Consider the following 15,967-nt stretch of genomic DNA (forward strand, 5'->3'; position numbering starts at 1 on the left):
CCATCCATGGTCTAAACTCTGAGTGTTTGAGACCAACGAGCCACATGTTTGCTTTTTGAAAGACCAGTTCTTAAAAATCAAAGCTGGTAAAACCACATTCTTATGATGGATTGCTTTTATGATTCAAGTCAATCAGACTCTTCTGGCGACCCCACCTAACGCTCCTCCGTCCCTGACTGCCTCCGTCCTGAAGCAGGAGGTCTTAGTGCTCTGAGGATGTTTGCATGGAGATCTACTACAATATATAACTGACACTATGGTAAATGCACAATCTTTTCCTGTCTGTTATGGCAGAATCACAGTCTTCATGACATCACTGCACATGTCGTCCTGTTTTCAGTGAAGTTTAAGTCATTCAGACTGAACTTCTCTGGCAAAAAAAAACATTTAAGAGAGAAAAAAGTCCCAAACTTTTCAGGCAGGATTAACTTTATCTTCAGAAAACTGGATGATTACAGAATACTGATGAAGGGTGAGATTACCCTACAGCTGCTAAGTGATGAAGAGTAAAGTTTGATGAAGTCCGATCATTAACTGAGTCTGGTTCTGGTCTGAGAGTCGGTCCTGGGGGGACACGTTGGTGCTACTCGAGGACGGCATGAATAAAAGAAGCAGGAGACCCAGTTTGTCTCAGAGTCGGGTTTTTAAAGAGGCAGCGGCTGGTTCTGGAAGGTTCTGATGGGTCAGGTTCTAACCAGCTGACCCTCAGAACCACATCTTTTTCATGAGGAGTTTTAACTAAAGGAAGTCTGTCTTAATTCTTAGAAGAAGCATGTTTGTTGCTACTAATAAATTATTGTTTTGTTCTGCAGGGAACTGAGATCATTTCTTCATGTTGGGAGAGTAAAACTTAACTTTTAGTTTCACAAAGAGTGATTTTTAATTAAAATTATAATTTAGAGCCGAGTCCTGAAGGTAACTGGAATATTTTCTCCATGTAGATTTTTTAATATAAAATTTGCCCCATTTTAAATTCTAATATAAATTCTAATTAAAATAACATTTATTTCTCACTTGTTAGTTTTCTTTTTCTGAATAAACTGAAGCAAACAAGGAGGCAATGAAATAAATTCAAACTATATGGGTAAAATATTTAAATACTGATTAAAAACAAGAATTATTGACTTTCTGTTTATTTCTGCCATTAAATTTATTGTTAATATTTGTTTTGATTTTCAGTCACTCATTTTTAAAGTTTGTCAGTTTAGGTCTTGAATTTTCTTTTGCTCAGTTATTTGAAAACAAAACAATTATTTTTAATTTTGATAATTAAGGAAGACTGGAAGTGATCACAATAAAGTTTTTTTAATCAGAGACATGAGCTCATTTATTTTTAACATAATAAAGTAGAGCACAGCGTTAAATGGAGGAAGTATTTTTTATAAACTTGTTTTTCCTTAAACCTATTTAATCTTTTTGACTTTTTGTCAGTATAGTATAAAATTTATTTCTTAAGAAACATGAAAAGTTTAATCTGGTTTTTGTTTGTTTATAATACATGTTGTAATTTTCTAAGGGGTTAAAGGTCATTTTGTTTTGGTCCAAATCAGCTTTTTTTTTATACCAGGTTAAATTTTTAGCACCCAACCTTCAGCTTTTCTGTTTGCAGACAAACAAATGAGCTGGTAAATATTAAATAATTCAGATATTATTGTCAGGATTTTTTTTTTTCTTTTTTACAAACAAAGTTACCTGAATGAATAACGAACATGATTTCAGGTCAGCTTAAAGGAAAACTGGATGAAAATAATAAAATATGTGTAAGCTTAAAGACATACTTATATCTGCTGCCAAATAAATCTTCTGTTTCTCAGTAAAGCGATCAAACATCTGTTCTAATGGTGCCTATAAAAGTCCTCTTTGTTGAGGGTAAACCAGCTGAGGATTGATGGTAAAGATCAGCTAACATGCTAGTTAGCAGGATTAGCTGTAGCCGAAGCCTCATTCACACATTTTCCTTTTCCTCAGGATATAAAACGTTGTTATTTCTGGTCAGTGACGGCAGTAACTGTACCTGAAAGGCTCCCTCTGAGATGCTGTGCAGCTGGTTGTTAGAGAGGATGAGGTGCCGCAGGTTCACCAGACCCTGGAAGTGGGAGTCGTCCAGGACGGTGAGGCGGTTGGCGTCCAGGTGGAGGGCGTGGAGGTCCTGGAGGTCGGCGAAGGTGAACGGCCTGATCTGACTGATGGTGTTTCTGCTCAGGGTCAGGTGGATCTGGACAGGAAGAGAAACACAGCAGCTCAGATTCAGCTGCACAGTCCTTTTTCTGCTCGTTTCTGAAGAAATGAAGGAGGTGGGATAGAGATACCAAGATGCTTTCAAGTCAGAACAACTTTATTAAACTTATGGCTGTGAGAAATAAAGATTATGTCAACCCAAGACACACATGCAGCATTCACAGTGGTTTATTCTGAGATAAATTAACTGTTAATGTTTTTCTTTTTAAAAATCAACAAACTACTTTTTCAGTGTCAAATTTTTATAAAACCAACATATGTGTTTCTGTTTTGTTGATTAATCGTGTCGTTGCAGTTTTTTGTTTAGAGTGGTTTTAAAAAACCTTTAAATCAACGACGTTCTGAAGTTTTATTGCACTCCATGTAAAAAGATTCTGATGAAGCACACGGATCAATAAATGAAATTATTTTTAACGTTCAACAAATGCATATAATAAATGCAACATTTTGTTTTAGTTCAACTCTTCCTGTCTTCCTGTGCTCAGAGGTTAAAGGTCAGAGTGACACTCAGGAGATAAGTTTACCATCAAATCATCAGATAAACTACAGGATGATCTTTAAACTCTCAGAGTCTTCCACCCCTTTTCATTAAGGACGATGCTTGTACGTGAATCAGACAAGCCTTAAAAATAAAGGTAAAAATGTTCACAAATCAGCCTGTTCTTCATTAACAGAGCTGTTAGAAAACACATTACTGCAGCTAAATACTTCCACTGTACACAAAAACATATTAACACCCCAGAAAAGGTCAATGAGCACCCACACGTTTGTTTGGAAACGCGCCATGATCACCAGGGACATCTGTCACTGCTAAGTGATTAAATCCTAATTTCTAAAGATTCCCTGTGTGTGAGCAAACATAATTTTCTCTGCTGTGATCGTACCGCAGAGGAAACTTGTATTTGACAAACTAAAGGACCCCCTAGCTGTGTCAAGTATCTCTATTTGGTGATTAAATATCATTACGTTGGCGGTTTTCTTTTCGAGCTGCGTGCCCTGAAGCTTCCTGGCCTCTCGTATGATTACGGTGGAAATAATTGATCAAATCTGGATGATATCACGGATTTTAGAGTGAAGGAGCAGATGTTCTTTTAGCCAAAGTCTTCTAATGTTTTTCATGTTTCTGAAAGCACAGATAACGATTCTCAGTGCTTCAGATTGTATCACAACCTGTGAGAACATATTTAGAGCAACTTTGTTGGTTTTTTCCTCCTTTTCTTGACTTTTATAGTCCTTAAACTTGCTATAGGCTGAATTTCCCAAAAATTCCTTTTTTGGTGACAGATATTTCAGTTCTGCTCAAGCTTGTGGTAATTATTACCTGATTATTATTATTACCTAACTACCAAAGCAAAAATAACAAAGATATGTTGGAGTGCACTCAGATAAAAATCAAACTTTGTGTTTGTAGTCTTCAGGATGGATTATTAATTGTCCCGGGAACAAAGAGGCAGGACATCATTTCATTAAGTAAAACAATTTCCATAAACAACTCGTAAATTATTGTTCATGTGTTCATATATTTAAGCTGTTTGTGGGTATGACTTCTGGCTGTGAAATGAAAAGTTTCCTCATTATGTTTAAACTCTTTTCCCCCGTATCTGTTTTTATACGTTCAGCAGCTCATTAACTGAAGCTTCAGCTGCCGAAGTTGCAGATTTCTTTAAAAAAAAACCCATTTGTTTAGTTTGCTTCAGAAGATGTTTTCAAGATAAAAATGTTTTCTGTTTGGCAGAATGATCCCAGGAATCTAAAGTCAGTTACAGAAAAACAACCGTCTCTTCCTTTTTGGGCCTCATAGGACAGAAAACTGAAAGTAAGGCTAGTCAAAAGTGGCAAATGGCTAGCTGAATGCTAAAAAAGCAAAAGGAACAATATTTCTAAAGAATTGAAGTGATCTCTAGGTATTTCTCTTTGTAAATAAAGTTAAATATTTTGAAAAGTATAAAAGTCCCAGCCCCCATCTGCAGAATGAGCTGAATGTTTAATGAATGGCTAAAACAGCAGAAATGACGCTGCAGAAGTTAGACTGCAGAAAATGTATGGAAAAATAATAATAAAAACAACAGAAGTGTGAACGCTGATTCTGCATTCCCATAATGCTATCCTGAGAGGTGTGATCAGGGCTTTAGGAGAAGAAGAAGAGAACCAGCGGCTCCTTTTTCTACTGGAAGGAGGAGTACGAAGTGACCAAACTGTGAAAGTACGAAGTTAACAACACCTCTAATGTGCAGCTTCAGCGAGTTTCATTCAGTTTGACTTGAAGCTGTCGACTCAGTTAAAATCCAATCATTTCACTTAGACTTTATACTGAGTGACAAACTGTGGCTGTCAGTGTTTTTAAGGGGAAAATTTACTGTCTTAGAGCCTTAATTCATTCATGAATAATGTTGCTGACTGACTCATGAGGGCAAAATGTTTTTATGCAACACAGAATTACACAACAAGGTAATAACTGCTGACGAGCCTGCAGGCAGCCATAAAAGGCAGCTCAGAGAGCAATCAAACTGAACCACAGTTGGACTAAATCCTCGTCAAACTGCTTGGCAGAAAGATCTGGTTGTGCAGCTCAAACTGGGCCTGAAGGTGTTCAGAGAAACTGACCAGGCTGGACATGTTGGCAAAGTCCCGGTGCCTCAGCGTGGTGATGAAGTTGTCCATCAGCCTCAGCTCGGCCGTCTGCCGGTCGATGTTGGGCGGGACAAAGAGGAGGCCCGTCTTGGCGCACAGCACCGTGTAGGACGGCAGCAGATTCTGGCAGGTGCAGCGCTTCGGACACAGCATGTCGGAGACGCACGAGGGGAGGCAGGAGAGGAGGACGAGGACGAGGAGAGGACAGAGCAAAGAGGAGATGGAGTCCATGGCTGTTCATCTGCTGTGAGACACAAACACAAACAGAAGATTAAAAAAAATCCTTCATTTTCTGACAGAGGTTGTAGTTTTTGGATCTGAGCATCTTAGGAACAAACTTTCACTTCCTCTGGGTGGCACTGCTCCGGCCTCAGATCCTCCACCTTAAAAATGTTTCCCTCCTGAACATTATCACTAAACAGAAACATTTTGTCCCAAAATGATGCAGAAAAACTGCTCCATGCATTGTTCACGTCAAGGTTGGACTTTTGTATCTTTTTAATTATCTGGGAGTTGAAATAACTTTTAAAAAGACCTCAGTTGATCCAAAATACTGCTGAGAGTTAGAAGAACAGATCAGATTTCTTCCAGTTCCTCTGTGCTGCGTCCTTACATCGATATCTTTTAGCAATTTCATTTATAATGTCCTGTATTTAGGTGTTTTGTATTATAATAGAAATTGACTGTAATTGGATTTGAATCTGGTTCTGAACTGGGTTTATGGTTTGGACTTGTTTGTTTTGTACGAAGTCCTGAGATGAGTTCTGTTGTGAATTGGCACCACTGTATATAAATAAACTGAATTAAACTGATTTAAATTGAAGTAAAATCACATTAAACTGGAACCACTGCTGCTTGATTTGATTAAAGATGAACTTATTCCCTCCATCTCCCGCCGATGATGCTGTAAAAATGGACACTTTTAAAGTCTTTGGGAACTTTTTCACAGCTCTAACATTTTCCAGTTAAAAGGTGTAATAAATGCCTCGGAGGACAGGGGAGCAGATTAAAAGAAGAAATGTGAGGAGAGGCAGAGCAAAGATGACAGTGATGGTAAATTAAAGAGAAGGTGTTGCTGCAGCTCATATTTTTGTCTGCTGACTAAGTAAACAGGATTTCTCCATCAGTTATACTGTCTTCACTCTCATTATTACAACCTAAAGAAAACACTAATTATGTCTGTCCTGCTTCATGAGTTTCGTAGATTTTTTTTCAAACACATAAATGTTAAAGTTTCCCTACAAAAGCACAGAAGGAATTCAGTTACACCCATATTCATTTCTCTCTATTCAATTTATAAATTCAGCTCAGCAGGTCCTTGAATAAATTCAAATAAGAAGAAAAGGAAGCACACACAAGAAGGAATGATATATGCAAAGAAAATCCCTCATATGCTCTTTGAAAAGTTTCACTTGGTTAGAAGACGAGCGACTGCAGGCAGATCGATGGCAAATGACAGCAGGAAGAAATAAATTCTTATTTACAGCCCTGAAATATTCAAACCGAAACACTGAATGCAGAGCAGGCAGTGGAAGAGATGGAAAGGAATGAGGTCAGTTCAGTGAGAATGATCAAGAATATTCACAACCCTGCTGAGAATAAACTCAAATGTAGTAGAAGTGAGGAGTGAGCACAGAACGAGGCTGAAACACTCTTAGAAAAAAACCCAGAACTCACTAAACTGTAACCTGAATCTTCTCACTATGTCTCATTGACATTTTTCTGTAGAGTAGACAAAAAAAAATCCCAATAAATAACAAGAGGATTTAACTGAAACATCTGAGGAAACCCTCAGTTTTTAAAACCTAACTATAATCACAAAGGTTTTTCCTTTGAGTTTCAAAATGAATGTCACAGATTTCCTTCAAATTAAGAGTCTGGTTATGTCAAAGCTTGCAGATTGAATAAAAGTTAAGTTCTAAAACCTTAATAGGACAGATAAAACAGCAAAGAAGTTGACATATGTTGAATTTGCAGCTGGATCTAGTTGTTCTGTGCAGCAGGAGTGTTGGTCTGCAGGACACAGCTGTAAAATGTGTGTAAGGACATCCTCCGAGCAGATTTAAAGACAATGCCCTGAGAGGCAGAGGTGGGAGTCCATCATTTGTTTACAGCCTGATCAATTATCTGTGTTAATGCATGCTGATTTATGAGATTCCTTTCAGAAGAGTTTAGCAGCTGAATTCAGATGCAGCAAGATGTTGGCTCTCGGAGGAACGCTGCTGCTGCTCTGAGAACAGATTTAATTTGTTCAGTCAGGTCAGCTTAGCATGAGAAAAATGCAAAGCAGCTTCTTCTCTGACTCGGAGCACTTCTCCATCTCTGTCGCCCCTCTCCTCTTTTGATCACTTGCTTCTTAAATGAAAGTGCTTCTCATTTCAGTTGCATCACTTTTTTTTCTCCGCAGCCCTGCACTGATCTTTCTTGCCGTATCATCCTATCATTCCTCTCCTGAACTCTTTTCAGCTGTTTCCTCTGACACGCCGGCCGTTCCCTCATTCCTCTTTCCTCACGCTCCCATCATCACTCTCCTCTCGCCGTCTTCTATCCATCGTTCAGTTTCTTTCTTTTCATCTTAATAAAATTATTCATTCATCCATCTCTGCAAATCTCTTCCATCTCCATCCATCCCCCTCTGCTGACTCTGATATCTTCCTTTTTCATTTATCTAAACTTTTCTCATTTATTTTCACACATTTTACCTGCTGTCAGCCTCATTTCCATCCATCAGGTTTGCTTCATTTATGCCTAATATTTAAAAAATATATGCAGATGTGTCTGTAAAGTGAGCAGAATATGTTGAGTGATTCGATCCTGATTTGTCTAAAAGTTGGTAATGATTGGAGGTAGAGATGTTAATTTACATGTTGATTGGACGTCTTCCTGTTAGGAAAAGATTAACTTTCAAATGAACAGCAGGCACTGATGAGAGCATCCCCATCCTTTACTTATTTGTCTGTTGGGAACAGATAAATAGTTTTTAGGAAAAATTAATGAAATCAAACCTTAACATAATGTTAATCAACATTATTATAATCTGAGCTTAAAACACACACGTTATTTTAAGCAGTTTCATTAATATATAGTATAATGATAATTAAATACAGAATACATAAATTTACTGTTTCTTTATGCCTTGGTTTTGTATTTATTATAATTTTATTCTTGTCTGAGTGGAAGTGGAATATTTTAACGATTCTCCATCTGATGTGATTATCTTATCTGAGGACTCATTTCCCTCCATCAGCATCAGCACCAGCAGGAGGATTATCAGGCAAAATGTCTCCAGTTCTCCTTTATGTAACTTTGTGAGGTTAAAATGTAAGAACGTCCCAGTTTATGCAGAGGTTTCCTTTTTTCAGCCAGCTGGTGGGGATGTTGTGCTTCACATTTTGGGAAATGTTTCACATTTAAACACGTATGTGCAGCAATAAACCCACAGACCCAGTGCTGAGACAGAAAGAAGGAGGAGGACGGAGGGACAGCAGGAGAAAGGACAAACTGAGAGGACTGAATTAGTCTGAAGGCTGAGGGACGGCAAGCAGGAGAGGACAAATCTTCTCTGCAGAGGTAGTAATTTATATGAATGAGTAGAAGCTCTTACTTTTAATGTTTATTTTAAGCAGCTTGTCCTGCAGATGACAAACAGGAAGGCTTTTATTCTGAAGGAAACCAACAACAGACTCGTAGGGTTTGTAAACGGTCGCACATCTTCTGCTGACTGACGTGCTGAAGTGAAGATCGATACAGTTCATCACCTGAATGAAGCAGGTTCTGTTTGTTCACATGAAGATGAGGATTCACTCCAAAATACAGATAAATAAATAAACCTGAATACGATGAACACTACTTTACCTCACAACGTCAACTAAAGAAAACATCACCTTTTTATTCCCTGGTTTTAATTCTGTTTTATTCTGTGTTTAGATTATTGCCCGCCCTCTGCCATGGAAGGTGATCATGTAGTCAACTCAATTAAAGATGGCTGCCACACCTAATTGACCTTAGCAAGCACAAAAACAGATGTATTTATTTAGTCATTTTGACAGATATTGAGCTAAAATTTGGTGTGGTAGTAGCTGAGAGTGCTCCACACGCTAACAGATCACCCCAGAGCGTTGGCATTCAGGGCTGCGGGTGATATGCATTCCTGATCCGCGTGTCTTTTTAGCTCGAAGTATCAAATCAAGACGTTTTTCCAGCTGTTTTTACCAAAGTGAAGTTTTATTTACATCTTAGTCCCCAAAGATCTTTGATCACCTCGGAACAATCTGGAAGTATCTGCATTACTTAAAAAAAAATAATAAGAAGAATTTTTAATTTGTTTGTAGTTTTTAAAGTTAAAGTTTAATGTAAAGTTAAAATATTCAGAATAAAAATGAAATCTATTTTAAGAGTAATGTCAAAATGACAAGAATAAAGTTTTTGTTTTAGATTAAAGAGATCCAGATGTTTTGTTTAAATGAACGAGTACATTTTGAGTGCAGAATACTTTTTAAAATAATATCCATCTTTAATAATATCTTTATTAAATAAAAATCTTCTAACAGATCGTACCTGAATCTTGAAATATTGGAGGATTTTTTGTTGTTTTTGTTCATGTTTACCATCAGATTACACATTTAAACTAAACAAATACAATCAATGAAGGTTTGCAACATAATTCTTGGAGCCTGTAATTAGATTTTTAGGTGTTTTAAGTTTTGATTTATGAAACATTGCTTCGAGTTACGTGATGTTTTATTTTTTAACATTTTTTTGGTTTTAACCTGATTCTGAGAAGAAAGAAAATTCACAGAGTTCTGGAGTTTTTTTTTGCAATTCTCCATATGTCCTTTTCCTCCCCTCCAGGCTGAGCATAATGTGTCTCCCAGCAGGAGTGAGAAGCTGAGCTTTCCAGTCCTGCACCACCACCACCACCACCACCACCACCACCACCACCATCATCATCATCATCATCATCATTATCCCTCTCTGTCTGTTTTCTCCTTTAGCTGCTTTGCTGATGCTGCTTGGATGATGCATTTAAAGCGGCATTAAAATCAATAATAACTGACATCCTCAGGGCCAAATGATGATGATGATGCATGAGTTTAAGATGTCAGAGTTGGACTCATCCATACTAAAACAGCCTCAGCCTCAGCATCCATACTAATGCAGTTCGTAACAAGTTGGCTGAAACTTCTGGTTTCTGGCTTCATTTGAGACATGTTTTCTTCTCTTCAGGTTAGTTTCAGTTTCCAGTTAGAATATAGTTTTCAAACTTTTGGAAGACAAACTCTGCAGCTGCAAACTTTTAGATAATAAATGATTTCTCATTTAACTTTTAGTTTTCTGATCTGGTTGACTCTTGTGTCCACTGAGACTGAGGGTGGTTAAGGCCTTCTGTTAGATTCCTCTCTGAGCCTGAACATGCAGAAGGTCATGAAACGCTGTGTGATGTTCTCAGCTTCCTGTGAGTCTCAGGGCTTCGCTCTCCTGTTGCTGGAAGTTTGAACATCTTCAACAAATGTGGGCAACACATTTTCTCTTGAAACAGTCACAGAGTTGTTGCTTCTCAGTTTAGTTTCTGTAACTCTAAAGAGCTGGAGGTGTATTTTTGCTCATATGTGTGAAAATTTGGTCCAAATTTGCAGAGTTTGTGTAAATGTGTGGCAGCCCAGGGAGTGAGACACCGCCTTTGTTTTCATCACAGGTGGCGAGTGTTTCTAGACCTCAGAGCCATGAAACGTGAAGTCTGTTTTCATGTTTATAACCAAAAACATACATACAGTAATAATAACTGGTGATCATTTTAAATGACTCCTGCAGTCCGACACCAAGGAAGACTCAGGAAGACTCCAGGTCCAACAACACGACTGCCCGTAGATTAAAACTAAACTTCACAGTTTGCTCTCCTCGCAGGATGAGAAACAAGTTAACGCTGCTCGGCTTGATTGGATGTTTGTAAGTGTGAGAACGTGAATGAAAGAGACAGAAACCAGGCAGAGGGATCTGCTGCGCTAACGACCATCAATCACTGTCTGCTTTAACTCCGACGTCTTAATTGTTTTTGTGTACACAAAATGCTTTCATAGACGGGATGTGGTGGAAATTGTCATTTATATTTAAATGTCATCAGTGTTCAGCTCGTTACAGGCTTCATGTAGCTGACAGCTTCAAACTTCACCCAGGAGCTAAAATCAACATCAGTTTGTGATGCTGCCTCCATGTTTATCTCCTAAAGAGTCACTGCAGCAAATGTTTAGGATTTTATGGAAAACAGCTAATCTGATGACGGGACAAAAGCAGAAAAACACCATCTATCCCACCTGGAATATGATAAATAACTACAATTGTTTGGCAACACATTAATAAAACAAAAGCAGAGGTGTTAGGTGTAATTCTTCTCTCAGCATTAGTTATTCAGGATTATTCATATTAGAACATAAATTATGTTGTCACGTTTAGTAATAAAGTACATATAAATGCTGTTAATCAAAGTGTTGCACACTGCAAAGCAAAAAAGTAAAAACAAAAACCTCGACACAAAGATAATAAAGAAGCATAAATGAATGAAAACAACAAACTGAACGCTGAGTTAAAAATCAACAGAAGTTGTTTTCATTATGAAAAGAAAGAAACAAACAAACAAACATCATATTTCCTATTTGACAAATAAAAATTAATGAACGTATCATTCTGTGAGTGAATGCATATCGCCCATCGCTAAGCACCTCAGGAGCTACCACATCCGATTTTAGCTCAACATCTGCAAAACTGACTGAGGTTGAGTTTGCTGAAGTTGATTAGCTGTGGCGGCCATCTTGAATTGGACTGATTCCTGAGTTGACGTGATCCTGTTAAAGGTTTCATCAAACCTGTAATAAAGGCTCACAGTAATCTCAACATCAGGGTTCTCAAAGTGCAACAAGTATGTTAAAGTAAATAAAATGCTTAATTTGTTTATTTATTTTATAACCTTAAAGTTTCTAAGATGCTGCGAGCTGACCTTTTAAAATCTGAAAACATTTTCTTTTAAATTAATTGATGCTGATTGATGTTAACGTCCCGTCTAACCTGTGATTGGTTCAGTAAAAACTAAAGACTAAGCAGGATTCCTCAGATGTTCTTCCATGATAAACCCCCCTCTCATAAATCAAAAATATTCTGAATAAGAAACCATTTTCATCATTCCTAGATGGGGATCAGATCAGTGATGTAACCAGGAGCTTTCTGTCTCAGTAAAACAAAAACATAAAACTATAAAAACAATAAAACCCACGTTTTCTGTGGAGCATTCAGTTTGTCCTCAGGCTGAATCAGGCACTTAATGACTGAAGGCAGGTCCATACCAACAAAACTCATCAGTTCCTCACAGCTACAAGCAGTCAGAAACATTGTTGGTAGAATAATTTCATCTCTCTGAGGCTGGGTTTACTCTGCAGAATTAAACCACTGATGATATCAGGGAGAGAACATTCGAAGGTAACAAAGATGAAAACTGGGAGATATTTCTTTACAGTCACGTTTAAATCGAGGAGCCTTCAGGATGTATGGAGAATGCAGAGTTTTCCCATGAATCCCGGTGATGCATGTCTCAGCGTTCATATTAATGCAGCTGCAGCCGACATCAATCACCGTCCGGCCGCTCTGCTCGCTGCAAACACTGCTCATCATCATCATCTTCATCATCCGCAGTGTGGAATCAGGCTACAAAGATCAAAGTCAAACAGAAACACGCTTCACCTTTCATCAAAATAAAATTTAATAAGCCTTTGATCACACATTGCACTTCTCTAACTTAATGATTTAGAGATTTTTTATTTATTTTCTTTCAGGAAGTTCATTGTGTTTGAGCCCGGGGTTCTGGGATGGAGTTACGTTGTTTTATTCAGGCTTCAGAACCTGAACTCATAACTTCACATTTTCAAAGAAAGTACATAAACCCCGCAGCTCTGTAAGGCTGCTTACGCTCTCTCAGGTCCAGTTTTTGAGAACTCCAACAGAACCGGGAGATTTCTGGAGTTAATAGGTACAACGACTGAAACGGGATCAGGCTGGAACTGGAAAGGTTAAATCTGCTCTGCATATTTAGGTGAAGCTGACATTGCTTTTCTTAGCCTGTGTTTTGAATAAATGGTGCACAAAATATTCAATCAGTTGAAAAAATGAAAGCTAATGTTTATTCAACAGGTTTTCTCTCCAACATTAAACACACCAGAAAACCTGATTTATGTGTCACACACACATGCACACTGGGTTACAAACTGTTTCTTCTTATTATTGTTTGTTTATTTGAATCTCAAAGATGGATCTGTGGTCTTGTAAGTCGTTAAATGGGAGTTAGTTAAGACAATTATCTGACAGATTTTTAATCTTAATTTTAGGATGAAAAACTGTAAAATTCTGAAGACATTTCGATGGGAGGGAGAATTCCCAAATCTGTTTATTTTGTTCTATAATCCCAACAGTAATTTGGCATTTAGAAAAGAATTTAGAGAATATTAAAGATCCTGTGAGGACGGAGGGGCAGCATGCAGCAGCACTTTTTATCAGATGGGGAGACAGAAAGACAGACTGGAAATTAATCCTCAAACAGACTGTTGCTTTATGGAAACTAAGTGATTCTTGAACTGTAAGTGGCAGAAACATCTGGTGACAATAAGTTTAATTGATCAATCATTCAGTGTTTTATGTAGGAAATGTGTAGATTCTGAGTTTGGATACAGTGGCAGAGAATTAAAGTTTGGGTGAGCGCACTCTGGGGGGGTTTGAGAGAAAACCATCAGTCCCACAGCAGTGAGAGACACACTGGGTATTAATTAATTATGTTAATTAATAGTTTTTTTTTTGCAATTTTTTGACTGTTAATTGTTTTTAGATTAATTAGATTAGTGTTTGCCATTCTTTAACTTTGTACCAGTCAGCAGCCAACTGATAATATTCAGTTCAATCCTCCAACATTTAGATTAAAACCACAAATAATCTAATCTTAAATATGAATCTTTTTTCTATGATGCAAATAAGATCTTTACTGAATATGTCATCCAGAACATTTTTTGTTTTAAAAGAATTTCACTCATTCAACTTCCTTAAAAAACTACTTTGAGAAAAGGAACATTTATCTCAGTATACTGGACTTCAGAATTAGTCAGTTTTTCATTCATACAGGGGAGTCTCTCCAAAATACTCCCAGGAGAAAAAAAAGACCAGAAACTGGAGATAATTTCTGGTATTTATCTCAGCAGCGAGGGAAGAAACTAATCTTGGTAGATTTCTGATGATGGTGAGTCATCTCAGTGGGCCTCAAGACCCCTCTGGTGACATTATCACACCATTTGCATTTCTCAGGCTCCCCTGGGAACAGCTCATCTAGCGAACAAACATTATCACCGGCAGCCAGCAGCTCAATCAGAAGGAGTTAAAGACAGAGATGCTGATGATGGAAATTAGACACGTCTCCTCTGAGCGGTGAAACTCAGGTTGGTGCAGAGCAAAATGTCGTCAGACTGATGGGATTTTTAAATATATACAGTAGATATTAGAGGTTAGGTTGAGTCCTCTGCTGTGTTTCACTTATTCCTCAAAACATCTGTCTCTGTCCCTTTAAAAGATCAATAATCTCAATCAACTGACTGAGGACAATGTTTGGGTTTATTTAGGTGTTTATTGGTACCATTTTACAATAGGAGATTTATTAATAATGTTTAAAAAATAGGTTATTTATCAGTTTGTAAGTGCTTAAAAAACAGATTTAGGATTTATTAATCAATTACAAGACATTGTTCACTGAAGCAGGCTCATGATTTCATACTTTAATTTGTTAAATCTAATCTTTTTGCTGGTATCTCAGCTTACTTTATCTTCTGTCAACTTACTTTTATATTCTGTTGCTGCTTATTAATAGTTTATTAAGTGTCTGCAGCTTCATATCCAGTGATAGTAATGTTTTTATTTTATTTATTGTCCAGGTCTTACTGACAGTGACTTCTGTAAAATCTTGTGGCTCTTATGGTGGCAGGACGTAGATTTATTTCTCAGAGAAACGTTTGGTTCACCTAATATTTTCATGAAATAAAACTTTATCGATAACTGGTTGGCTGTTCAGAGGTGCATCCTTTAGTGCCGACACGATATGGATTAAAACAACCACCCAAACATTTTCTGATGTATGTTTTACAGTTTTCAAGCTTCTGATGCATCTTTAGCTGCGGTCCGATCCTCTAAATCCAACTCATGAGTTGTCTAACAGAAAAATCTTGAAATATGATGTTCTAACTTTATTCTGTCTGATTTCCCTCACTCGGAGGACTACGATGTTAAACGCGTGTATTACGATTATTCGACTGTGTTTGTTTTTATTAACTGGTTTAATTAAGTTCCTGCCACTGATGCATGAACGTGTAAATTCAAAATGTGACTCTCGTGCAGTGTTTGTGATGATTGTATTTAAATAATTTTACAAGTTAAATCAGAATGCTTCTGCTGTTTACAGGTGATTGTGTGCATGCCATTGTGTGTATAATTGTTTTTTTCCACTTCATTTGGAATAATTTTACATATATTGAAAAAAAAGATATCACAGCAGAAATGAAGTTGACATTTTAATCAGTCAGCTCTCAGTGGAGAGGGAGCTAACTGCTGCCTTATGCTAATGTGTGTGTGTGTGTGTGTGTCAGCAAACCAATAATGTGGAAAAGAAAGTTTAGAAAGAAATTTACATTTCTGACCTGTTAAATAAAGTTGTCACCTGATGATTTGAGATGTTTGAATTCCTAAAACTTCTGATAGCTTTAAATTACACGTCAGTTTCACCACTTCAGCGTGACACAAGGAGTCCCCTGTCCACGGCGTGTGGACGAGGCCTGTCTTGTTGGTTCCCCTCACCACATTATTGGCAGAATTGGCCCCAGTGCTGCCATACGTGCACACAGTGGTGATCTGTGGTACACAGCAAATTCAAAAGTGTTAAATGTTTTGGTGTTAGCAGACTTTGTGCAAAAGCAGAGTTAATTTTACACTTATAGAGTCACATTCTGTTTATGTAACTCTGGGATGTATATTATTAGTAGTTAAAATCCAGTGTTAAAACAAAGTGTTTACGTATCAAATCTAG

At 37.5% G+C, this 15,967-nt stretch overlaps 1 protein-coding gene across 2 annotated transcripts in view; it reads right to left on the bottom strand.

The window, feature by feature from the left end:
* si:cabz01090165.1 (uncharacterized protein LOC100333421 homolog) overlaps positions 1-15,967 on the bottom strand; it is a 304,518-nt gene that overhangs the window by 48,006 nt on the left and 240,545 nt on the right. The window contains exons 6-7 of one of the 2 annotated variants that reach the window (XM_017431082.3): positions 4,843-5,110; positions 2,015-2,215 (exon numbers count right to left, since the gene is read on the bottom strand). In XM_017431082.3, the coding sequence (XP_017286571.1) occupies positions 2,015-2,215; positions 4,843-5,100 (459 nt within the window). In that variant the 5' untranslated portion in view covers positions 5,101-5,110. Of the gene's footprint in view, positions 1-2,014; positions 2,216-4,842; positions 5,114-15,967 lie in introns of both variants that reach the window. The other variant, XM_017431081.3, reaches the window with a different exon arrangement.

This window comes from Kryptolebias marmoratus, linkage group LG2 (genome assembly GCF_001649575.2).
Source record: "Kryptolebias marmoratus isolate JLee-2015 linkage group LG2, ASM164957v2, whole genome shotgun sequence".
Lineage (NCBI taxonomy): Eukaryota > Metazoa > Chordata > Actinopteri > Cyprinodontiformes > Rivulidae > Kryptolebias > Kryptolebias marmoratus.